This window comes from Musa acuminata, chromosome BXJ2-8, assembly GCF_036884655.1.
Source record: "Musa acuminata AAA Group cultivar baxijiao chromosome BXJ2-8, Cavendish_Baxijiao_AAA, whole genome shotgun sequence".
Taxonomy (NCBI): domain Eukaryota; kingdom Viridiplantae; phylum Streptophyta; class Magnoliopsida; order Zingiberales; family Musaceae; genus Musa; species Musa acuminata.
Window position 1 is genome coordinate 52,655,683 of NC_088345.1, and position 26,145 is coordinate 52,681,827.

Genomic DNA, 26,145 nt, shown 5'->3' on the forward strand with positions numbered 1-26,145 from the left:
GTAAGATTTCAGTTGATAAAAATCTTAATAATAAGATAAAATAACAAAAAATCTTAATGATTCATTGTAAGATTTGAAATTGGAATCTCGTCTTTACCATGGCATAATCATTGGAGTGGTGTGATGATGAAAGAAGCCACCAACAAGATATAATTAATCTACTAATATGTATGTAGGCTTTCTTTCTACTTAAGCTAACATCATCATTTTCTCTTTCCTAGTAAGCAAATCATGAGGCATTTAGTACCATCATAATAGATAATGGGAACTGCAATCATTGCAAGTGGTATGCAATGACATATGTCACTATGACTTCAGTGTAACACCCAAAGATAATGAAACTAGAGAGTCTGATATGATGGGAATGATGACTGCTAGTACTTTGGAAACAATGAATTGAATCTTGATGACATGTGTCTGGATTTGCGAGCAGTGTATTTTTTGATAAAACCTTAAAATTTTATCGTCGGCTCTGATACCAATTGATAAGACGCTAAAGTCTTATCGTAAAATTGGTATCAGAGCGACGATAAGACTTTAGGGTCTTATCAATTTTCCTGAAATTTTTTGCTATATACATTTTTTTAGTAAAAGAAACTAAAATTAAATGATGTGAAGCAATGATCAACCCAAATACAATTTTAGACATATAATCTAATATGTGACATTGTAGATCATGAGTTCACTTGCTATATGAAGGAGCTTAGATGCACATAATAAACATGTAGCAAGTGGCTGACATAAAGATAACCAAGCACTTGAAATTGAGTTGTATTTTAGTGTATATATGTCAACATTTCCATGCACTAAGGTGAATAATTGACATGCTCAACTATTTTATGTTAAGCATATGCAATTCACTAAAAGCCCCACCATTTAATTAAGTGCAACTGATCCCTGTAATCCACAATCCTATGCTTGCACGCGAGCAATCGATCACCTAAATCCACTAAACTTGTCCTCCATGCTCATCGAATAGTAGGTTGTTTGTCCTGTGATTTGGCCTTTGCTTTGCTGAAAGGTCAATGTGTGTTACTTTGTGAGATGGTTTGTGACCCTTTAGGAAAGGAGAGCTATCACAAGAATTGGGGAGGAATTGGGTATCCCAAATCATAGATAGACTGCTTGTGTGATGACAATTAGGGTCTTCTATGAGTTCTTTGTTGATGACAAATAAAGAAGTTTATTATTTAGAGTTACTATTTTTCAGAGTCCTCTTTTTTACTATTAATAATTTATCAAAAAATTAAGAAAATAATATTTTACTGATTATATTTTCTCTCTAATTTTATTTTTACCCTCTTCTTTTTCTTTCTTCTCTCGCTTATATAAACTATTATCACCTGCTTTTTCTCATCGTCTGTGTATTTTGTTGGACAATTTGCAAAGGCCCATAAAATGACGATTAATACAACTGACCTAAAAAATGATATCGTTTAGATCATTATAGAATATACATAATCTTAAAGATATTAAATCATTGTAACAAATGTCAAAAACTATTTCTCACTTCCTCTTCTTCAATCTTTAATTCATCCGATTTCATCATCTATCTTTGTTTCGTCATTTTATGTCACCTTTAACGATTAAAAGGAGAAGAAAAAACAAAGAAAAAGAGATTATAGGTAAAGAATGAATAGATTTTACTAGAATTAAATTATAAATTGAGATATATATCTATATATATATATATATATCGATTTAAATTACAAAGAAATAAGTTAAAATATTTAAAATTTTAGGATAGTAATTAATAAAAAAAGGATTACAAATAGTAATCTCCCAAATAAATCTCTTTTCAATTAGTTGAAATATACCAAACGTGCGAGATCAGATTCCAATACCTTTCGATCGAATCTTTACTGCTAACGAACATCTTTATCATTATATAGTAATATATCGATGGTCAAAGGTCTACTACTTACCATAGCTAACATCTTTTCACATTAAAAAGTAATCTATCGATAGCAAATCTTAGCTAACATCTTTATGTTCATCTCTGCACCAACCATTTTATCCATCATCATTTCCATTTCCTCCGCTCCATACATTACTTGATTCTCTTCATCAAAATCTAGAAAAATGACTCCTCTTACTCTCTCTTCCTTCGCTCGCTCTTTTTCATCGCATCGCATCGCATCGCATCGCATCGCATCGCATGCATGCAGTAGTCATGTACGCCTCAGAATCAATCGGGCTCAGTGTCGAAACAAGTAATGGCCGGTCAAGCGTGCTGTCACTCGCACTGCAAGAACCAAGACTTGGGCGACATGCCAAACCTCTCGTGGGTGTAGTTGAAGGAGAGCTTCTGGAGCGGCGCCAGAGGCAGTCCTCCGTTGACGACGCAGTCGTCGTAGCCGATCACCATCAGCACCTTCGGGTCCGCAAGCGACTGAGGGAAGCCTCCGCAGTTGATGTGCACGTCAACGGCGGGGCACATCGGGCAGCTGTTCTGCACCACCACCACGAACCTCGGCGGCTCGCCGAAGCCCACCTGCGTCTGCTGCACCCTCGGCTTGTTGTCTCTGCACCTCGCCGCCGAGCCTGAGACACAACGTCGAACAGAACCACAGCATTATAATCCCGCACACCGTGCATCCGTGAGAGGAAAAGCGAAGAGGGGGTCTCCTCTTCCTCACCATGGCTGGTTAGCAGGAAGACGACCGCAAGCAGAGGAGCCAACTCGAGGACCATCCTCTCTTACACGAAGAGTGTGAGTGGGCAAGGCAGGTCGACAAAATGGGAAGAGGTGGTCAGGGAGGGGATGATGGAATCCATGTCACATGGTGGTGAGGTCTGCATGATTGGCCACCCACACTGCAATGCCTCAGGCTGAGGTCTGCATGGCTGTAAAGCTGCTCCTCGATCTCGTCTCAGAAATGTGCAAAGCAGATGCTGCATCTGATCAAACGAGGACCACAATCGGATAATCTCACCTGCGTAAAAGATAGATAGGAGGCAAACAAGCGATTAATTCTATTGATCTGTGCATGATTTAGACTGGGAAAGAAACAAATTTACTCATCTGTTTCATTGGCATTTCTCGTCAGAGAGCAGCAGTTGATGAGCTGAGCGAATCAGTAGCATGTCGAGGGAGGTGCACATGAGCGGGGTCAGATGCCATGTGCAGCTGCTAACAACATGTCCTCGTCTAACAGGAGAACTTTCATGGAAGCTTATCCTCTTCTTGAGAGAGCATCCGGAAGCCTGCTTGCACTTTTGATGGGAAAGAAGAACAGAAAATGATTTGGGGAGTATCTGTGACTTTAGCTAAATTTAAGATAAGAAAGAAAATTAAGGTTTTAATGTTCGAGACAATTATATGATATGGAGAACTAAATTTGGGAATTGAATTATCATCACAGATCACCCCATCTTAACATGCATGGATTATAGATAATTATATATATGATTGCATATATAATATTATTGAGATATGGAAAAGGTTAAATTCTGGATGGTGAGAGAAGGACAAAAAAACATAAAAACCTATACAAATTTAGTTACAACAAAATTTACGATTACAAACAGATCTCGTTTATATCCAACCTGAGATCATATCGGAGACCTTTTGTTTGATCTTTTGATTCAACAAAACCGCCGACAAAACAGTTGAAGAAATCCGTGAGATCCAATTTCAATATTTCCCGTTGTACATGGGCAACTATGGTTGGTTTTCTTCTGACATGAGGTCTTTTATAGGCAGATCGCTGAACACAACAGTGACTATCAACATCCTGAAGAACCAAGGCGAATGCTGTACTGTTAATCAAGCACAGGAACCTATACAGAGACTCGAACCAGGTTAAGCATTTAGATTATACCACCATTAATGTAGCTCCAGATAGCAAATGTCACTGCCACTAGCAATAGAAGAAGACGAACGTCCTATGGGGAAACTCACTTTCCCGAATAACGATCCACAAGCGCCTTTACCTTCTCAGGTGCAAAGAATCTTGCCTGATGGAAGTAAAGGATCAACATTTAGTTAACATGTGTGAGAAGAAAAATACTAGTAGCAAGCTAATTCATGAGAAAAATACCTACAAGATAGATAATATGAATAAAGGCAATATGAATGCAGCCTGTTTTGTCTTTCAGAGATAGTTCTATTAAAATAAAATAAATAGAAATGGAGCTAATTGAAATATGCATAATATAATGTGTAGCATTTTGAGGTCAACAAAAAGCTGGACGAAGACCATGGTAGAAATCCATCATGAGAATTGTATACTCTACAATCAGGATTTGTCACTGATCCTCTAAATGGCATACAATGAGAAAAAGAAATAAAAAAAATCTTTTCATTAATACATGAGAACCCCTTTTTCTTTCATTAGTTAAACTAGACGTGGACTCAAGGTTAGCAAATAGTAGAATGACGTGTGTTCTTCCATGCAGTCTTGCATTCAATTAACATCCTTTAACAGTTCAACTCATTTTTCACTAACACGTTTCTGTTATTTTGAAATGAATAAACATGAGGCTAGGCATACATACTTGTATAAACATCCTTTCTGCATCACCAAGACTACCATTTTCTTTCAATATGATTCCCTGAGAAAAGACAGAACAGTTATATGCTGAGTTCCTCCGATGATACAGTTGGTCATATAGTTTGCATCATCTAACTTATATAAGTTGTTCATAGAACTAAGAATAAGAACGGGAGGCATGGAAATAATATTTTCATCAGAATAATAAAATACTGAACCAGACATTTAACTCTTTCATTTCCTAAATGCAATTTGGATAGGCAGTGGCTATCCTCATGCACGAGAGGGTACCTATTTCATCTTCTTCGAGTTGTCAATAAAATCTACAACCTTCGCACGAGGATAGCCATGGAATAAATTGGACAGCCACTGTTATCCACAAGCGAACCACTATGTACTGGACAGTACATACAGGTCAGCCCAGTTTGTTGATCCATGTTCTAGATAACCACACTTGAAACTGAATGGAAGTGTACCTTTGCCAAGTAACCTCGAAAGTCATCAGGATGCTTGGAAATGAGCTGATCATAAACAACCACAGCATCACTCACGCGACCCCAATCAGAATAAGCCTTTCCCAAAAGCAAATCAACCTAGACATGCAATCCAAAAACTTCAGAAAAAGAAAAAGTATAACGTAAAAGCACAGATTACATTTATGCAAAAGGAATTCTTTTCCCCTAAACCTTAGCAACAAGAGCTTCGAGATCAGAGCCAATTTACATTAAGCAACTGTAATTCAGATTTTGTGTATGATGAATAGTCATATGATAGGATAAGTGATGGTGATTGCTAAAACGACCTAGAAAAAGTGAACTAATCTCAATGTTGATGAGGATCTGTTCCCTATCCTCGTATGTCAAAGGCAATCACATAAAGAACACTGGAGATCTGAAGATACTTATTATATTCAAGTTTCTTCAAGAAAAGATAGAGAAAGATATAAGAAGACTAAGTGAAGGAACTGCCAACTCTTTCTAAAGTCCTATATGTTAATGTATATGTGAGATGAATTTCTCTCCCGGTTATTCTCCCATAATTTAATTAAAACTACATTATATTTCAACATCTGAAATGAGCAAAGATTGGAATAAATATCTCAAAATTTTTTTACCCATTAAAGGAAGCATATTATAAACATCTGCATTAGAACTTTTTCGAATTTATACAAAATTCAATTTTTTGAGTTGGACGATTTCTACCACTAATGAGCCCATTTGACCAAAAAAGATATGGAGTTTGCTTTCTAAATGTCAGGAAAACGATATTTAATGACACAGTTAAAAAGAACATATAGCTACTAACATGTGTTTTTATGCATCTTACCCTAATTTCAAATCTAAGCAAACAGATAGATAGATGTTCTTAGTAAGCTTATGAACTCACTTGAATTGGATCAGCATTAAGATTTTCTTTGTCAAGGTTAACTTTTCCATCCACAGCCACATTAGAACTTCTCAAGTACTTTTCATTCAATTGTTCCCGGTACTTCAAAAGTTCTTGAACTGCCTGCATAAATTATAATTAAAAAAGTAAATTAATATTATCTCAAGAAAGGAACTATATATATAATCTGGATAAGACTTCCTGAATAAATAAATGGACTAAGTGGCTTAACAAGTTGGAGTTAAGAAAAAGTAGTCAATCCTATGCTGGTTCATATGCTAGAAATGTCACAGTTGGCAATTATGCGTTTCCGGCACATTGACCACCATGTTTATCTATCACTCAACCTAGCAAGAATAGGACCATTTTTTGTATTAGCTTTGTAGTATGATGTCTAGTTTTAGCCCACATCAGAACTTCAAAGAAGGATCCTGAATTAAATATAAGGCATGGCATAAGACAGTAGATAAACTAAGGAGATTCACATACATATCCCTCAAAAGTGGAAAACAATTAATATATTCTTCGAAATGTTAACATCACATGCATGTTCTTCTATGACCTAAATGGTAACACATATGTCCAGAGGTTATTTACCATTTGTGGATTGTTAGAGATCAATCATTAGTGACCAAAAGGTCCAATATATCCTCTTTCAAAAATGTCTATAAGTGCATACTACTGGTCACTTGAACCTTTTCTTCAATGGAGTAATATGAACCTTTCACATATGTCCTTGAAATCCTCCAAAATGGGTTTAAGAGAGGAGGAATCTTGGAGGATATAAATAACATTATAATAGGTAAGAGACTTATGGGAGAAGAGGTGGAGGTCAGGAGATGGAGGTGATGCAGAGGAGAAAAAGATGGAGGGCATCATGGGTAAGAGGGTTTAGGCATTAGTAAGAATAGGAGAGGAGAGGTGGAGAGACATCACCAGTTAGAGGTATGAGGTTTAGGCTTCAAGAGAGAAGAGGTGGAGGATGAAAAGATGAAAACAAACATCTTCATCATTTTCCCCATTGCACCATAATTTTTGCAGCATTTAGGATTAACATTTATCACAACAATTTAACTATGGTTTGGCTAAGTTTCACTAAACTAATGACAAGGACATATACTTAATTTTCTATCTTTAGAGGAACATATATGTAATTGTAAAATTAAAAGGATATATCCATTATAGCTCACTTTTCATGGATGTGTGAAAATTTCCTTACAAGCGATTATCCCACCTCAAAAGAGAAACTCTTAAGTACCCTGTTGTGGCAAAACCTTTGCAGTTTTGACCAGCTAATGGGTGCATAATAGCAAACTTCTCCATTGTAATGTCATTTTTTTGCTCTTATAAAAGCAGCATTTCCATGTAAATATGAAATAAGAAAAAAAAAACAAAAGATCTGTAGGTGCTAAAAATTATGATATAATAAAATTCATCGAAGTACACAGCAGATCCCACAAACTCCATGGAAACTATCACCACATAAGTGACAAGCAGCATGTCACTGTATATTCTAGGGTGCATATCTTAACTCTGTGCCTTTGTTCCTATGATCTTCCATCTCTAGTCTAGGGTTCATGTCCTTATCTCTTACCTTAAGGGCATCATCATCAAAGAATTATGAGAGGGTAGCCAATTTAGAGTTTCAAAATCTTAAAGGAACTTGCATGCAAATTAGTTTGAAACTTGCATGTTCAGATTGATTCCAATAAAAACCAACTGAAACATGGTGGTATATATCTTTTTTCTAACAATTATAACACCAAACCCAGGAAATTTGTGAATCAATCCTCAATCAAACAAGTATGTGCTGCCCAATATATGTAGTAAAGCCCAGTGAGGAGTTTCTTGGATTAAGATGAAAAAAAATTTCTCTACCAAATATGATGCCTTGGCAGTAGTAAAATTGGTTTTGTGCCAGCACATACCCATGCATTTATGAAGTGGCAGCATATACAATGCCAATCCAAGAAACACATGAGAAGCACAAAGGAATTTTATCATCCAATAGAAGTTTTTCATGAAGCAGCAAATGATAAAACTTCAGGCACGGGGAATTTTCTTAGCATGGTCAGTTACGGGTGAGAAGCAATATCTCCATTTCATTTGTGGACACGCCATGAGACCTTCCTTGGTCGGGTACAAAATCATGCCTATATACCTTGTGATCATTTGCAACCTCACTGCCAATGCAAGCTATTTGTAAAATCTACACAGACTCATTTTCCTGGGCAGTGGCTTAAAATTTATCTCTGCTACAATTTTACACACCTTGTCGGACCAGCATGTTACAGGTATACCGACCTGCACCACCTAGGTTCACCTGGAAAAAATGATAAAATACTGAATACAGACTGGTACCGAGCTACATGGTCTGATACAAGTCCTTGGTTATACAATTAAATACCAGTCAGTACATATTGGTCCAACTGCATTTGGAACCTTGAAAGGTGATTCAGTTTTAATTAATATACAATTGTAATGTGGATAGGAATCTTCCAGCATCCTATAAGTTGTACAAGTACTGAACTAGGTCTTCAACACTCAAAAAAAAATTATCTTATGTAAAATGTGTGGATATGTGGAAAATAAACTAAGCAGAAATAACTAGATGAATAAGTTTAATTTTAAAATAATGTATATGTTAGTGACATTGCACTAATGTGCACCAAAATGACCATAGAAGTTTAAAAGACAAACCGTGCCAGGTTTCTTGGCAGCCAGCAATGAGTTTGTAAGCCCACGAAGAACTTCGAAGTCAATGATACCAGAAGCCTGCTAAAAGAAAAGTGGAAATGAAAAAGTACTAATTAAAGAAAATAGCAGCAGAAATTGTTAGAAAGCTTTGAGAGGTCATAGGAATTTCTTATTTTACATTATTTGTTCGAATATTAGCATGTTCCAAAAAAGAGCAGCATGGGGCATGAGGCTCCCACAAATGGCTAGCATGTTCTAAAGAATATTAGCTCTTCTATTTAATGTACTAAATTGATAAATGTTGAAAAAAAAATAGTGCATATAGGTTGTTCCTTGAGCAATTCCAAGAACCATATGACATCTTAGTAATTATAGAAAGGCTTGTACTAACAGATAAAGAGTTCTTGTACGCTGAAGCACTTCCATCATAATCCTTGAGCTCAAACTTTACATCTCCCAGTAAACGATAGACATCAGCATTATTAGGCATTTCCTGAACATTGGAGACGAGGCTCTTTAATGGAAAAATAAACCAAATGATTTTTAATATATTAGTTAAAGAAGAATTTCTACCAACATCAGCATGGCATAGGGTAAACATAAACTTACCTTGGTCAATTTCTCAAGAAGAGATGATGCTTGCTCATAATCTCCTAATTCTTCCATAGTAACCACAGCTCCCTGTCAAATTGTTTATAGTTCTCATAACAAGAAGTAAAGAAGAAAAAAGAGGAGAATAAAAGACAATGAAAAGTTGAAACCAAACACCTAATGAAATGAGATTATCATTTAGAGGACACAGAATGACAATTCCTTTGCTTAACTGGAAAAACGATTCTTTGAAAAGATTCAGTGTAGGATTAACACGAAGGGAACCCATATTGTTGGATGCCAGGCTGCTGGCTGCAAACTCATAAAGAGTACACAAAGTTGCTTTCATATTATTCATCATAACTTGATACACTTGCTGATGGAGTAACTATCAATATGTACAAATACACTTATAACCAAGAATTGCAATAATGGGTCCACCTGAAAAGTCCACATGCCAATTTGGGCCTGAACCGGTAGGCATTATACAGTACATACTGGTCCAGGTGAAATTGCATTCCTTATAATTACTACCAAATTAGTAAGTTTCTACAAATAGACCACTCGTATTTCCATCTTTTTCTTTCCTTCTCCATGTTTAACAACAGAGAATATCATATCAGACTTATCAGTCCAGAGATATTATTAGTAGTTCATGACCGTTCGGCATTATATGCGACAGTAGGCTCGTAGTTTCTTATTTGACCCATCCAACCAGCATGGTCCAGATTAGAATAAACTAGAACCAGGTATAGATTCTCTTGTTAAGAATCTGGCACTGGATAAAAAATTATACAACTACTACATGAAACTGTAGACTAGTTTGTTATGTGAAACTTTTAAATATAGAACCCTTTCGTTTAGAGTATTTGCATATCAAACCTTGCCCAACACCAACATTTCTATTTGACATAACATCCAAAGTGCATGCCATTAACATCCATTAGCTGTTCTAAGTCTAACAAATTCTCACCTAATTTACATCTTAACTAGACCTAAGGATTGATATTACTTCGATCAATTTATAAGACCAATGACCACTAAAGACATTTCTTTATTTTTTTAGTTAAAATCATCTTTTATTAATTAGACCAAATTTATTCATTTGTTAAAATATATTCTTTTTATTTCTTAAATATAGGATAACGGGGTAGTCTCATGATCTCATCTATATATTGCAACAGACTAGAACACATCAGAAGGCACAGATTTCTCAAACATTTGCAACAATAATGCATCATTACTACAAGGGCTGGAATGTAATATTAAATAAAAACATAAGCAATTTTGTTTAGAGGTGTAATGAAAATCGTAAGACAAACTAGTTCAGTTTCTATTTGATGAAATGATCAATTATGAATGTAGAATAACTTGAGATGATATATATAAAGAAAATCTTAATTAAGAATGCAAAAAACTCAATATATTATCTACAGAAATTAAAAAGGTAGGATTCAGCAGTTCTAGTTTCAAGCAAGATATGATATCTGAAAACCATGACACTGGATCTGTTAGTTTTTAATTTGTTTGAACATCATCTAACCTGAGCCATGTTTTCTAGCCAACCCCTATGTCTAGGACTCAGCAATTCTTCAGTCAAACAAGGTATACCATGCTGGCTAAATGTCCCTATGCTGCTGTTTAAGGTAAAAAATCTCCTAATAATATGTTGGCATCTTTGGCATGGGTCAGCTTAGCACTTGACTGTAATTTTCAGGCATGTTACATTCTGACACATAAACATTTGTTGAATGTCATGGCAATCCACCTACTCCTAGAGCAAGTTATACTGAATGAACCTGCCAACATGACCGTTATTGTGAAACCTAAGTTATTAGGAGCCTATTTGTCATGTAACCAATCTTTTCTTCTTTTTCCTATTCAAGATTATAAAGGCCCAAATATATGACATCTGCCTATCAGCTCTAATATCCTACTCATACACATCCAGCATCCATATTTGTATCCATTTCTACCTTGAATGTTTCAAAAATCTATTTTCATACGCAAGTTATACATGCATTTTACCTGTTCGACTTGTTCCTACTTACCAATAGCAGAAAGTACAAGTTTGAACTTTGAAGCACACAAATCAAAATTAAATTTGTATAAACAACATTGAGGAGCCTTTATCATCTTCCATTACAGCATTACATCCAACCAATCAATGTAACATCAACTTCAGCTAAAGATGCACTAGGCTCTTGCTCATCGCAAAGGTATGCTTCATTCAGAGAATCAGTTCTTGAAATCAACATAATTGACAATACGGACTGAACAAATGTGCTTTGACACCTCTGGCTCTAAGAAAACACCATGTCAAAGGAACTTTATGATTTTTACCTCCAGAGATGTAGGATCTTCAGGTGATTTGCTAAGTATTTCCTTGTACTCTTCAAGCTTGGTCTAATGAGATAAAGATGCATCAGTTAGTCTTTCAAGTTTCATTGAAAACTACAATTTATGTTTCATTTTTTTATGGTGAAAAGCTTATATAGACAAATTCAACACAGACCATAGATGATGCATATGTATAAACACAGTTTAAGCAAATGACACACAGGCAAATATATACCAAAAAGTTATCTGATTAGATTAACTACATAAGTACCTACAATCAATGACTTTATCAAACAAGAGAAAGTGGACATATAAATGTTTTGGCTCATATTTTAATGTATATTGACTATTTACAGAACGAACACTAGTGTTAAGCAACTTCAAAATGGTGTCATACTCGTATCATTATCATAAAAAGTTACCAGTATACAGCAATATCCTTGGGTAGAGACCCCCAAAACACTCAATCTTAAGATCCAATCTGAATTGCCCTTTCTAAACTCTCAAATTCTTATCATGTTATTGTGTTGACCTCACGTGTTTCATTTTGTTATTTAAACTTCATGTTTTACTGGGTTAGTGTTCTCGACTTTTGGTTCAAATGCAAGCCATCAAATGTTAATGTTGTCATCCGCTGTCCCCTTTCTTTTTTCATATTATAGCTTCAACATAAATCTATACAAGCATAAGTGAATTTTAGTGCTTTCTTCCAATAGAATTGTGGGTTATAAGTTCGATCAATCACCTAGACATCTCAACCCAGCAACTGCCCTTGTGCATTTTATTCCAAGCCCCAGTCTTTGCATAAATCAATTTTGGCTACAAATTTAAGAACTGAGTTCAGAGGATAAATGTTAGAAAGAAGACTGACTCTAAAGAAATAAGAGCAACAGAAGATAAGAAACAATGGCCGACTCTCGCAATCCTATACATATGCAGTTGCCGCTGGTGATTTTTACTAGGAGCTTTAAGAGGGTTAACTGAAAGCATCGAAGTTGGTGTGGAAATACCAAACCAGTATAGTGGCTGATGTTCACATGAAAGTTCTAATGAACTCAATCAACTACCTACATCATTAATGTACTCATGTACAAAAGCTTGTACCTTAAATGTTGATTTCTCTTCTTCTGTGAGTTTTTTCCCAATTGTAGAAGCATCTTCACTAGGGCTAACACTGCATCAGGCAAATGAATGAATAAGAACACGTAAGATCTTGTGATTCGATAATACTTTAGATGTGGGCATCATTTGAAAAGAATCATAGCTCTTACTTCTGTTCTTCAGAAGTTTCAAGTGTTTCATTACAGATGACTAAATTGATATCATTAAGGAACATAGACTTCATAAAAGGTGCCAACAGTCAATGAAGAAAAGACACTAGCTCATGATGCTAGAGCATGCAACTAAATGTAGGTTACAAGTACATTTTTGGCAAAATTTTAAGTTTATAGGGCAATCATCAATCTATCAAAAGCATCAGAGTTGTTGATCTTAAACACTACACTAGCAAGTAGCAATAGTAACTGCTGATACACATAAAAAAAGCATAAATATTTATGACATTTCTAGTCAGTAGTAATTTTACTATTGAACATAGATTTGTATTGTGCCATGAGAAACTGAGGTTGCTAAGCAAGACACCAAAACAAATTCATTCTTTAAAAAAATCAAAAGTTCATTCCTTGAGAAATAGCTGTTAGTATCAAAAGTTTACAGTACCAACTAATCGGGAAAAAGAATATAAAATTAAAACAACAACGTAAGAAAAGAAAAGCATGATACAATTGTAAAAAGACTGAGAAATAGGTAATCTGTACAGGATAAAAAAAAGATGAAAAAAGTCGACAAGCTTGTAGTGATAAACACTTGGTTTTCCAAACCAGACTATAAACTTAGCATATATGTTTTATTACCTTCCATATGGAAGAAAGTCTCCAAAAGCAAAAACCAGTCCAAAAACCAAAACAGCTGCCCCAACACCCACCTATCATGCATTAAACCCTAATCAGAAACAATTCACTTAATAGTCTTTTTTTATACTCTTCAATAACAAACACTAAAAAATGCACTATACCTTGGTGCCCAATCCAATTGTATTTTGTTCTGGTTCAATGGATGCATCATAGTCTATTGCTTGATAATTTTTGTTCTCCTCAGCTTTTTTCTGCTCAAGTGCAGACCTAATTGTGTAATTCAGAAGGGGCATGATAAACATATATTAAAGAAAATGATGCAAGTTTCATATGTTTTTATCAACTACATGACATTGGCTGTAGACTATAAAAATGTAAAGAATATGTTACAAATATCATATATTGATAGACACAACATGCAAGAACTCATAATGCTTCTTCGATATTTGCATATGATGAGACTTTTGAAGTTTGGGATTATGTTAAAGCCATGTCTTAATTTGAATTTAGGCAATTCAAAAGTACAAAGTGGGTAAAGGAAAAGTAGGAGGGGAGAAGAAAGAGAAGAGATGGAGGAGAGGAGGCTGAGAAGAAGAGGAGGGGAGGGGGCAGCGAAGATGAAGTGGTGGGGAGGAGATTTCAGCAGAGACAACAGCAGAGGAGGATGAGGGAAGAGGACAGTGCTGGATGGGGGCAGGGGGTGGCAGGCAGGGAACAAAAGTGGTGAGCAGAGGGCGAAGACAGCAGTGCAAGTGCCGGCTGACTGCATGATGAAGAGAGGCAGTAAGCCCAGTTCACAGGGCTTACCAGGTGGTAAACCCTGTTTTCGAAGTAGACTGTTTGGTTTAGGGCAGTCAGCGTTTTGATAACCTTGTGAACAAATATGTATCAAGTGGTACATACGGGTCTGCCAGATATGTAGAACCCTGCTGAAGATCATAACAAATGTTTTTTAACAGTTTGTTAATTCTTTTTTTCCAAATAGAATAGCAGACAATAAGAAAAAGACCATCACTACACTTTAGTCATATACATGGAAAAGTATCTTCCACCAACATACAACATTTCAAATGGAGGGAAGAAAGTAGATTAGATATCTAAGCATGGGATCCCATGCTCGCTTAACTAATGTGTGACACAAGTGGATGCGAACAATAGATTCCATAAAGTGTCTAGGAACATGCAAGAAGCATCTTGAATTCATCACTATAATTAGAATCACTTTCGAGAGGATTAAATTCTCCACCACGAGCAACATGAAGCACTGAGCTTAAGAATGTAAAGGCTTCACAAAAAAGAACTTTAGAAATGGAGCAGAAATTTTCAATGAATTCAGAAAATTAAAAAGGATATAGAAAAAGATACGGAAAGTGCCAATTTCTAAGTGACTCTGTCATGGTGAGATTTCAGAGAGTTTTGAGTGAAATTAGAGTAGGGGGAAGGGTCATGTAATAGAGAGAGAGAGAGTGTGTGTGTCGTTTAACACTCCTTAATCCAGTCACTGGGCCAAGACTGGATGGTAAACCCGGTTCACAAAGGATACCATGCAGTAACCCCTGTACAGCTCATGGATGGTCTGCATCCTGGTTTACCAGTCCAGACGAAGTGACAACTTGTATCATAACTCATAAGAGTAAGGAAAGGCTACGAGCATGGATGGTCTAATGGCAAGCAGACCAAAGATGATTAGTTTGATTCCAATATATCTCTTCAAAGGGCAGATGACACCAAGATATGGGGCCTATGAGTGATGAAAGCAAGAGTGGGATGAAGATCTCCAAAAGGGATAGGCCTTAGCCACATGCCTCTCAAAAATCTTATGTAAAGTTTAGAACCCAGGGAGGAGGAAGAATCCCTAAAGGCTAATTCAACAAGCACAATGCCTTCCAAACTGGAAAGATATCAGTAGTTATTAAGTTGCTCTAGAAGAATTCCCTCCTCTGAAAATATCTAGAAAATAGTATCCCTAGCAATGAAGATTCTCCACCATTGTTTACCAAGCTGGCTATGCTAAACATCCTCAACTCATAGGCTGCCTTATCCTCAGTGTTGTAGATGATGGACCAATAAATTAAGCACCAAAGCTCCTTGCAAATAATTCTTTGCCCTTTTGAGAGAAATGCCCTTGAAAATTTACTTAGATCATTAATCAGCTACGAAAAAACTTATAATGATAATCTCTATTATGGGACTTCACATTTGTATAACATAGATATTCATGTATAATCAATTAAAAACACGGATTATAAAAGTTAAAAGCTAAGTGAAAATTAAAGCATGCTCATTTTGTTAATGGAAACAAAAAATAGTTCTCATTTCCGTTACCTTCTTACTGCTTCTACCTTCTCCAAAAATTGCTGATCTAAAACAGCATTGCTCGAATTTCGACTAGTACCGCTTGTTAATTGAGATGCCTCTACAAGTTAGAAATCCTTGTAAGAAATGTAATGTAATTTAAGGAACTTAAAGTAAATGAAAAGCATTATTTCTGTATCCTGATGATACCATACATCCAAAGGAAGGCATCAACTTTGAATAGCATCGTTTGTTTTACCTTTTGAACCTAACGAGTATGATCTTCAATGCTTAATTCTTTGTGGGCCAGTTGAGGTTAGTTTAGACAAATGCTAATCAATGCTTGAAATTTAATGGTTTGCCCACCAGTACAAGCGGTGTGTATGGACATGCACATGAATCAACCAGTACTATGCAGTATTAGCAAAACCAGAACAAACCATCTTTCTACGGTTTATTTTGAATGATTCAAGAGCAAAACAAGGTTAATATCATGATATCAGACCGTCAGTCACGATTCTATTTAAGTTAGGTTTCAGAGATCAGTTTTCCTCTTTTCTTGAAAGTCTCATCGAGTGATAGCTACGAGAATTAAAAGGACTCCAGGTAAGCCAACTTCTCTTTTGCATTTTTGTCCTTTATTTTCTGATCATACCAACCAGTATACTGTTGATAGACTGATACAATATTCTACACATACCTGACAATGTTAATTTCCATATGAGATAAACTTTAGATGAATTTCGGTGGTTCTGCATGGAAATTGAGATCATATTTTTCTTTATCTTGTTACTTCTGCAACTGATTCCTACTCTATAAAGCACTGAAATGCATGTATATAGACAATATACATCTTCCATACTGCACAGGTACATGCATATAATTTTGTATAAGCATGTACATCTACAGCAGGTTATTATTCAACCTAATATTCAAAAGGTATATCATTCATGTTCTGTGACAGTTATTTCTACTGTTCAATATTACTAATGAGTATGGAACAATATATCCAGTTTTTGAATTAAACAATAGTAATATATGAACCATGGTTGTTTTTACCAGCCGAGACCTCTATGAGTTAATTAGTTATGCGTGGGGGATGTCTAGGACAATTTAGTGTCTAAATGTTTAATATTTACTCTCAAATCTGATAACTAACCTGACATCAGGTGGTTGTCAGGATTTCACTATGATCCACTATCTGCTTATAAATTTGGATCTTGGGTGAATCTGATCTGACAAACCCTCATATTAACCTCTATCTAAAATATATAGTAAGCTAAGAAAGAACAATTAGAGGGATATCATACATACATGTTGCATAAAGGATCTCGTATGTACATATTTTACAAAGAACTTACTTTGGCTTCTTGTCTTGAGCTCTCCAGATGCAGAATTTCTAGACCAGAAGACAAACGTGTCAAAAAAATTACAATCCACTGACAGCTAGTAAAAAGCATAATTCGTCTCTAAAGAAGAAATAGGTTTTCGAAGCACACCCACAAGAAGTGGTGACGAAATAGTTCATGTCAAATAATAACTGGGAAAAAAATACAACTCAAAGTACTGTTGTTGCTATCAGAAACAAAGACTATAATCTAATATTTTTTTATTTCAGATGATACCGCCCGTACCGGACGATACGTACTGGTCCGCCAGTAGATCAATACATGAATCGTCCGTTGCCGAGCGGAATGTTGGATATCGCCCCATATCGGACGATACGGGGCTATCGAACGGTAACGATCAAAATCGACCGTTACCGACTTGTAACAGTGTTCCAATGGTCAAATTGACCGTTGGAGCCCTTTCTCATGGGTTTTTAAACCCATCCTCCCCCTATTTCACTCTATTTTACTCTCTCTCTTAAACTACCTTAAACTCATTTATTCTCACATTTTCTTTCGTATTCTCACATTTGCACACTCCTAAACTCTACAAAGCAACGATTTATGAATTGAATCGAGGCTAATTTGAAAGGATTTAGAAGAAAAACTTTTTAATCAAGAGGTATGTATTCTCTTTCTTTAATTAGAGAGTAATTAAGATCTTTAATATTATGATTAGTGTGTTTAATATTGATTAATTCGAAATTAGACACTTAATAAATAAACTATTTATATTTTATGCATATTAGATATTAGAAGATATTTATGATGGTAAAATATGTTTAATTAGGTTTTATTAAAGTTATTTAGTACTACGATTAGTGATTTTAATGATGATTTAATCAAAATATGATCGATTTTGGATCAATTCAATGTCTTTAATACATATTAAGGTGTTTAACATTTTTATAGTGTTGAAAGAGAAATAATTAATAGGTAATTAACTATGTTAAACGTGTGATTAGTGTATTTAATGATGATTTCGTTATAATTTGATGTATATTGGATCAAAATTACGTATTTAATGTTTCTTTTATATGTTTCACATATTTATGATAGTAAAATAGGTTTAATTAAGCTTTATTAAAGTTATTTAATGCTCGATTAGTCATTTTAATGATGATTTAATCGAAATTTGATCGATTTTAGGTAAATTCAATATCTTTAATACCTATTAGGGCATTTGATATGTTTATAATGTTGAAAGAAAAGTAATTAATGGATAATTAACTATGTTAATCATGTGATTAGTGTATTTAATGATGATTGTATTATAATTTGATGTATATTGGATCAAAATAACGTATTTAATTTTTTTTATGTGTTTCACATATTTATGATGGTAAAATAGATTTGGTTATATTTTATTATTTAATGATGCAATTAGTGATTTTTTATTGATATTAGATCAATTCAACATGTTTACATTTTATAGCTTATTTGATTTAAATTTGGTAGAATCATGACACCAAAGGAACAGCCACATAATGATGCATGAGTTCATGCTCGAAAGATCGATGAGAACTGTCATTATTGGCAATGTATTTATTGTGACTACATTGGCAAGGGTGAAGGAATAACTCGGGTGAAGATGCATTTGGCCGGTGGGTATCCCGATGTTGCAAAATACAAGAAGATTCTAACTGAGATCCATAAATTATTTCAAAGCAAACTACAACAAGCAAAAGAAGATATATTAAAAAAGAAGACAAGAGTTGAGGAAGAATACTATAGGGCTACGCAGGAACCAGTTTATGATCTGTATGAGGGTCACGGCGATGAAAATCGACCTGGATCTCACAGTTGGGATTCATTCATCATTGGAGCATCAGTATATGGTCAATGAAGCAATGAGACATCGACGACCTGACTCACAATTGGAGCATGATAGTGGTAGTGAAATATAGAGGTCGGCCAGCATGAGGCAACCAACTGCTCCAATTAGGCCGAATTAGTAGCATGAGGCATGGTGGACTCCGTGGTTTTATGAGAGGTCATGGCAGGAGATCCGCACCAGATATTGTTGATATTGATATGCAAACCTATCCCCCACAAACAGTGAAACAGACATGGATTGACGATGTATATACAAAAGAAAAGAAACGGGATATTGGGAAGGCAATTTCAAAATAGTTCAACTTTTACAGGATTCTAACCAACACAGCCTAAGGTCCATATTATCAGAGCATGATCTCATCTATTCAAAATTATGGCACGAGGATCCAACCTTCAACACCGAGAGAGATTCATGGCGTGTACTTAGATGAGGAGGTGGCAGAACTGAAGGATTGGATCAAATCCTTCAAGAGGCAATGAGACGAATATGGGGTGACACTGATGTGTGATAGTTGGACAGGACCAACAAGAATGAGTATCATCCACTTTCTTATTTATTACAACAGAAGGGTGGTGTTTCTTAAGTGAGTTAATGCTTTTGAAAAGATCCAAGATGCAGACTACATATTGAGAGCTAGATGGACACCGTAGTAAAGGAGGTCGGACCACAGTATATTGTCCAAATAATAATCGACAATGGAGCGAATTTTAAGAAGGTCGGTTTGCAATTGATAGAAAAAAAAAAAACATTGTTTTAGATTCCATGTGCAACTCATTGCATAGATCTAATGCTGAAGGATATTTGTGAGCTAGACGCGGTCAAGAATTGTGTAGCTCGAGTACAATTAATTACAAAGTTTATATATAATCATTATTGGGTCCACTCTTTAATGCAAAAGTATATAAACGGTGAGATACTCCGACTTGGAGTCACTCGGTTTGCTACTAATTTTATTGCATTAAAGTTATTATAGCAAAAAAAACATAGCTTGAAGGCAATGATCACATCACGAGAGTTTGATTCTAGATATTCGAGATTGAGCGATGGAAAGAAGATAGAAAAGTCCATTCTTTCCTCTAGATTTTGAGAGACCGCAGCTAAAATCATAAAAGTGTGGAACCACTTTATATTGTTCTTCATAAGGTCGATATGAACAAGAGTCCACAGATATCGTATCTTAAATATATATTGATTTCAGCAAGAGATGAGGTCAAGAAAGCATTCAAAGATGATTTTAAGGCCGACCAATACGTATGGATCATTGATCGTCGAACTAAAGTTCATATGGATCAAGATATCCATAATGCAAGTAAATTTATATTCAAAATAATTTAATTTATTATTTTTATATAATAAAAAATTATACTAACAAAATTATGTCTTACAGTGTATATTATTTAGACTTGGCAATTCAATATCAGTATGCTCTCAGAACGCAAAATAATTTACTAACGACACTATGAAATATTATATATCGACTCTTACCAAACATTACTGATGTAGCCAACGTGCTTATGGAGGGTCGATTATTCCGAGAAAAAGTTGGTTCATTCTCCGACATTGTAGCTATATCGTGTTGTTACACTATGGATCCTAGTGAGGAAAAATTACACGTATTGATTATCAATTATATTTGATGTTAATTATTTGTTATGCTAATAAAATCTTATTTATATCTTTTTACAGTCGAGTGGTGGCTACAATTTGTAGGGGATGCACCACATTTAAGAAAGGTCGGCGTTCATATACTTTCATAGACGACGACATTTAATGGTTGCGAACGTAATTGGTCAACGTTTGCATTGATTCACACGAAGGTCTGTAACAAACTCTCGTATAAACGGCTAAAGAAACTGGCATATGTCCATTATAACATGCGGCTAAGGTTGCGATGTGCTAAGCTGGATAAGGAGCCAGAGGAACCAGATATTGATCCCATTGACCTCCAATTTTACAACGAAGATTCAGAGCCGATGTTAGAGTGGGTCAAAGCGACAGAGAACCAAGAGGATCCTCTACTTGATAAGGTGGGAGATCCTCAACGTCCTTCACGTTTTATCACTGAGGCAATATAAGAAGAGGAAGCACAACCCCAGTAGGTGGAAAATCCCCCTCAATCACAACGTGACAGGAGTCAAACAACATTGAGTCAAACTGCTTGAGGAACTACAGACACCCAACGATCACAATCGTCCGCCGAGTGTGCAAAGGCAAAGGGGAAGGCAGTAGCATCAGTCACATCGTTGGAAAGAAACGAGTTGGACGACGAGATACCTTCACAATCGCATTCAGCAACTCGCTCGGTTAAGAGAGATGACAGCAACATGGATAACAATGCCTCGACAGATGATAGTGGTGATGTCGGGTAGTCGTTGGTCTCGTCTACACAACTTGAGGGTGGTGTATGAATCGAGGAGCAATATTTTACACATGTCACCCAAGATTCAGATCATAGAACTCGACAAGATACTGGTCAAATTTATGCGCGGAAAGGGAAGGGGAAGACAGTGGATGAATTTGAATAGATGCAACAGAGCCTACATGATGTAGACGCAGAACGAAGCTCATCGCATTCACAGTCATCGTATTATAGAGAATCATACGGCCAACAGCAGTACGGTGATAGTTGGTCATACTTCTCCGAGCAACAGTATGATACGGAGCAGGAGATCAGTAGCGAAAGTAGAAGCTCTAACATTCACCAATACATGCCTTAGGAGCCGCTTCGGACAAATGTGATTTATGACGATTAACCTACGATCATCACCACATTGATGCATCAATGGCATACGTTGTATCAATACACTATGTCGTGAGATCAATTTCAGGATTGGGTTAAACAAATATATCATATTGATATGCAGATGCATAGGATCGAGGACCTTGATCCATCACCCGTGGTAGGCCCATCGCTCGTTTTGGTGGTAAATTTAGCAATTAGGTATATTTACATATATGATTATTTAATTCATTTAAATTTTAAAGTTTATATTATAATAAAATAATCTAACAATTCAAATGATTTTTCTGTAAATATTTCAATATTTACAGAAGGATAATCCGTAATAGACCGAAATACGAACCTTGCACAAGGCTATTCCTCATAGCCCGAAAAAGATATGTGACATTATTCTTACCTAATCTACATTGATTTTGCTAAACTTATTATATTACTATATTTATTTTTAACTTAAAAACCCTATCCTAACTTTTTTTTTATTTTTCATATATTTTCGAAGGATTTTATGCCTAAATTAGGTGTACCACACCTTACCGAGCAAAGCTCGAAACTCCGATACGGTACAGAATTTCAATCATTGCTATAATCAATTAACCACTTAGCTTATATTAAAACGATAAGTTTACACATCATATAATAAGAATATTATCGAATGTTTCCCCTTTTCCCCTTTGGTTATAGGGGACTTAGTAACAGTAAAATGTCTCTTCAAGATAATGTGCAAAAATTAATCTCTCTCCTTGCAAGTTCCATATAATAGAGACTAGTAAGGTTTTCAGCCTTTAACTATATACTATTGTTCAAAACCTTGGAAATTTCTATAACTGTAAGATGAACTTCCAGATTTAAATGACTGATTACTATGGTTAATTAAATTATCATATTTAAAATTTTAGTGACTTCATCAACAAAGTCCTTGCGCATCTCATAAGACAACAGCCAAGTCTAATTTGGCAAAAAGAATTTCCAAAACCTATTTAATCACCTAGAATCAAACTTTACAATGCAAAAGAATGACAGAAAGGTGCTATCAGAATAAACCTATTTCTACGAAGACAGGTCATATAAACCCCAAACTGTTCCCTCTTCAAAAATAGTTTGAACAAATTGTATAATTCTAAAACCTCAAACCATAGCCTTATCATGCCTCGACATGCTCATTTGCCAAAGCTCAATGCTCACCCCCGATGAAAAAGTTCGATTCACTATTGTCACTAACCCATCCCAAGAAGAAAAGATGTTATGCAAACTCCATCAACCATCTCACTGTTAAGAATTTACGCACAGATCCAAAAAAAGTTAAAGAGAGCACCATGACTAATACTGACCAGATCTCCAGTTACATGACATGCCTCAGTAAGCAAACAAAATTTCACTAAACAGATAAAATATTTTGCGGCACTTCAAATGGTGCTCCTTAGGTCTCATGAACTTTAAGCATAACAAGAACAAACATCAGTGTTTTCAAATGTGCCAGAAACTGATACCAAAAATAATGGTGGAAACGAGCCATGGAACCATTAAAGAGATCAATGTTTAACAGAAATATGAATAAATGTATGCTACGCACCTTGTTTCAGATGTAGAATGACTGCTCTCCTTCAGATTCTTCGCATTCTTGCTCTATTCAGGAAGGAAAATACCAGAATTTTTAAGAGAAAATTCATTAATTGAAGATATTGTCATAAACAATCATATATGAAGGCAAATTTTGAAAAGATTGACACAATACCTATCAGAAAAGTAAAACTCTAAACTACCTGTGTAACTTCAATCCACGTTTAACTTATACATAAAGGTACCAGAGTGAGATGCAGGCATGGAACACAGAGTTTGACATGATTTTTGACCAAAGCCAAGGTACGGGGATACAGCATGGAAGTGTCCTTGGATCTTGGATCTATATACATAGACATATATGCATATATAGATACTCAATGCACACACAGATATATAGGCCAGACATAGGATTGTTATGCAGGAAAGCACCATTACCTTTTCTTTCTTCGTAGTATCATTCCCAAAACCACGTTTTTTTGAAGCTGAGCAGAGAACACTAGAAGTCAGACTGTCCTTTTGCAAATCAGTTCTTCTGATAAGCATTCTACATCCAGAACTCAGATGACAAACCTACACTTCAAAGTTTTGAGACATAAGAGGGTGAAGTGAAATAATGATGAAGCACACTGGATGAGTTCAATCAGGATATTTCTGGCAAAAGGAAAGCCCAAACATGCTTTAGTGAAAAGCCTTTTTAAAACAAACTAGAGCAAAGTTCAAATATGCTTTAGCATAAAGTGTTTTAAGAAAAAAAACTGTCAAAATTCTACACTTTACAATGGACTTATCATACTCGAAGATGATCAACAGGATTTCTAATATATAGCATGAACATCTTTCCTGGCCTGCTTGTAATAAAACGTGCTCTGGACATGGAAACAAATTAAGCCATAGGTACAAAACAGTGCAGCTAATGTTTAGATAGCATGGAACGAACAAACAACTGATGCTCATTACAACCAATAATTAGAACCTTAAACCTGAGAAGTAGATTATCAATCCAATTTTATCGGATGTCTCCAAAGAGACAGAAGTAGGTTGTCAGGTGTTGAGTAATTTACTATTAAGGGTAAAGCTAATGAAAATGTGATAAGATATACCTTAACAGGTACTCGATACGTGGAAATAATATGTTTGCACGTAGAACAACAAGAGTTTCTTTTTCTACCATATTAGACAGACTCCTTTCATTTGGATTGAAGATGCCAAAAGTGCATTTCATTCAATTTTATAGAAGCCTATCCGAAACACAAATTCCAGGAAAAAGAAAACCAATTTGAATTTGAGATAGTCAAATTGCTATAAGTCCAGTCAAATTTGTAGATCTCAAGGAACACATCAAGTACCATATTTTATGTGGTTTTGTTAGAGAAATCCAATCTACTATTGGTAGTCACTTGGAACCAACAAGACTAAACTAGTTGATAACACATTACCTAATCTAACAGGTTGTGGCCCCAACCATCATGCCCGAAAATAACCAACCACATTCCAGCCGAAGAAAATTTAGCAACGTCCGTATGGTCTAGGCCAACCACAACCTTGTTTCTGTTCCCATATTTAACTTCAAATTGACTCACAGCAAACTCACCATCTCAAGAAGCATAAACCTTTGGACTACGTAGCAAAAAAACTATCTGCACTTTCCATCACTTAGGAGGCAGCCAAATGAACCTAAAAATTATGCCATCATAAGTTCTAAGCTTGTAGTTATATTATTCTAAACAGACCTCAATTGCAGGAAAAAATCTTTGTAGCCAACCCCGAATAGTTGGGACCATATGGCTTTTTTTTTTTTAGTATAGGTTTTAGCTTACTCGAATTGCAATGTTGCACCAAGTATCCAATGAAGTAAATCATAAAAGGTAAGCTAGAAACTGTAGTAATCAATAAAGACATGTAGAAATTTGTAGTTTTCAACACTTGTAGTAATTCACATTCATCCAAGTCTTTTCATGATGAAATTACAGTTTTCTAGACAATTTTCCTATAGCTAAAGCATATTAAGCCTCTACGGTAGAAGTGGTCAAATTACCAATGGGTCTTTTCTAGACTCCACTCCAGGAATATATTCAGCCTCCGCAAGTGAGGTTGGATGTTTCAGATATCATACAGTTAGGGATCTTCACTGAATATATAAATGTGTCAGCTGCCAAGAATTTGGTAATAAACTCATTATTTAGAAAATGCAACAATATCCTTAGCTAGAGTGCTTGTGCACAGATGGCCAAAAGAAGAACTGGGTTAAAATAAGAGACCAGCATCTCTAGCATCTGTGAACTTAAAATCTTAGTTATATATGTTTACTATTTACTATTTAATGACATCGTTAGTGTCTCTGCAATTTATCAAGAAGGCCTTTTTCTTTACATTTTCTTTCAGGAAGATGATGAGAAGAGGATGATAAAGAAGATAAGCCCTATTACCGCTGTGGAGAGGCACAAATCCATGGCCTGGATGCGAAGAGGGATACCCTGAGGCTCCTGTCTCAACCTTACCCCTCTTCCTCGCCCCTACTCCCTTCCCGCCTTCCTCCACCCTCCTCTTACAAGATTCTCCTTCCGCCTCCACCTCACTCGCTTCCTCTATTTCTCTTCTCTCTTCCTGCTTGATTCTTCGCCCTCCCTCTCTCTCTCTCTCTCTCTCTCTCTCTCTCTCTCTCTCCGTACGACGCCTCACGACCACCGCCTGCCTGTGCGAGACGATCAACCGTCGCCTATCCTTACCATTACGTGATATTTTTACCTGTTTTATTTATTTAAAAATTATTTTGTGAATTTAAATTCTTAATTTTTATTAATTCCATAGAAAAACCTCTCTATTTAATAATTAAAATTGAGAAGCTTTTTCTTTTGCAATTTTGAGTTTTCTTTTACTTCGTGTAAGCAGAAATAATTTTTAG

General features: G+C 35.6%; 2 protein-coding genes across 3 annotated transcripts; both read right to left on the reverse strand.

The window, feature by feature from the left end:
* Positions 1-2,127: 2,127 nt before the first annotated feature.
* On the reverse strand, positions 2,128-3,689 carry LOC135620230 (uncharacterized protein At1g05835-like). The gene is made up of 3 exons (XM_065123011.1): positions 3,550-3,689; positions 2,640-3,216; positions 2,128-2,544 (listed from the first exon to the last, which is right to left on the reverse strand). Exons 2-3 carry the CDS (start codon positions 2,692-2,694, stop codon positions 2,237-2,239), a joined length of 363 nt encoding a protein of 120 aa, XP_064979083.1. The 5' UTR covers positions 2,695-3,216; positions 3,550-3,689; the 3' UTR covers positions 2,128-2,236.
* Positions 3,483-25,944, reverse strand: LOC135620229 (uncharacterized). 2 transcript variants are annotated; one of them, XM_065123009.1, is made up of 16 exons: positions 25,670-25,943; positions 23,679-23,813; positions 23,254-23,306; positions 17,080-17,117; positions 15,749-15,839; positions 13,585-13,690; positions 13,424-13,494; positions 12,615-12,684; positions 11,514-11,576; positions 9,189-9,260; positions 8,971-9,072; positions 8,583-8,657; positions 5,883-6,005; positions 4,973-5,089; positions 4,501-4,557; positions 3,483-3,960 (listed from the first exon to the last, which is right to left on the reverse strand). In XM_065123009.1, exons 1-16 carry the CDS (start codon positions 25,691-25,693, stop codon positions 3,901-3,903), a joined length of 1,257 nt encoding a protein of 418 aa, XP_064979081.1. In that variant the 5' UTR covers positions 25,694-25,943; the 3' UTR covers positions 3,483-3,900. The 2 variants fall into 2 exon arrangements, with proteins under 2 accessions (XP_064979081.1, XP_064979082.1); XM_065123010.1 differs by lacking the exons at positions 3,483-3,960; positions 4,501-4,557 and adding an exon at positions 4,774-4,893 and having other exon boundaries at positions 25,670-25,944.
* Positions 25,945-26,145: the final 201 nt, after the last annotated feature.

Coding starts and splice junctions, on each gene's coding strand:
- LOC135620229 (XM_065123009.1), bottom strand. CDS start 25,693: ATGGATTTGTGCCTCTCCACAGCG. Junction 11,577..12,614: donor AAGAGAAATCAACATTTAAG/GTACAAGCTTTT, acceptor TTATCTCATTAG/ACCAAGCTTGAAGAGTACAA. Junction 4,558..4,972: donor TTCGAGGTTACTTGGCAAAG/GTACACTTCCAT, acceptor GTCTTTTCTCAG/GGAATCATATTGAAAGAAAA.
- LOC135620230 (XM_065123011.1), bottom strand. CDS start 2,694: ATGGTCCTCGAGTTGGCTCCTCTGCTTGCGGTCGTCTTCCTGCTAACC. Junction 2,545..2,639: donor CTTCCTGCTAACCAGCCATG/GTGAGGAAGAGG, acceptor GTTGTGTCTCAG/GCTCGGCGGCGAGGTGCAGA.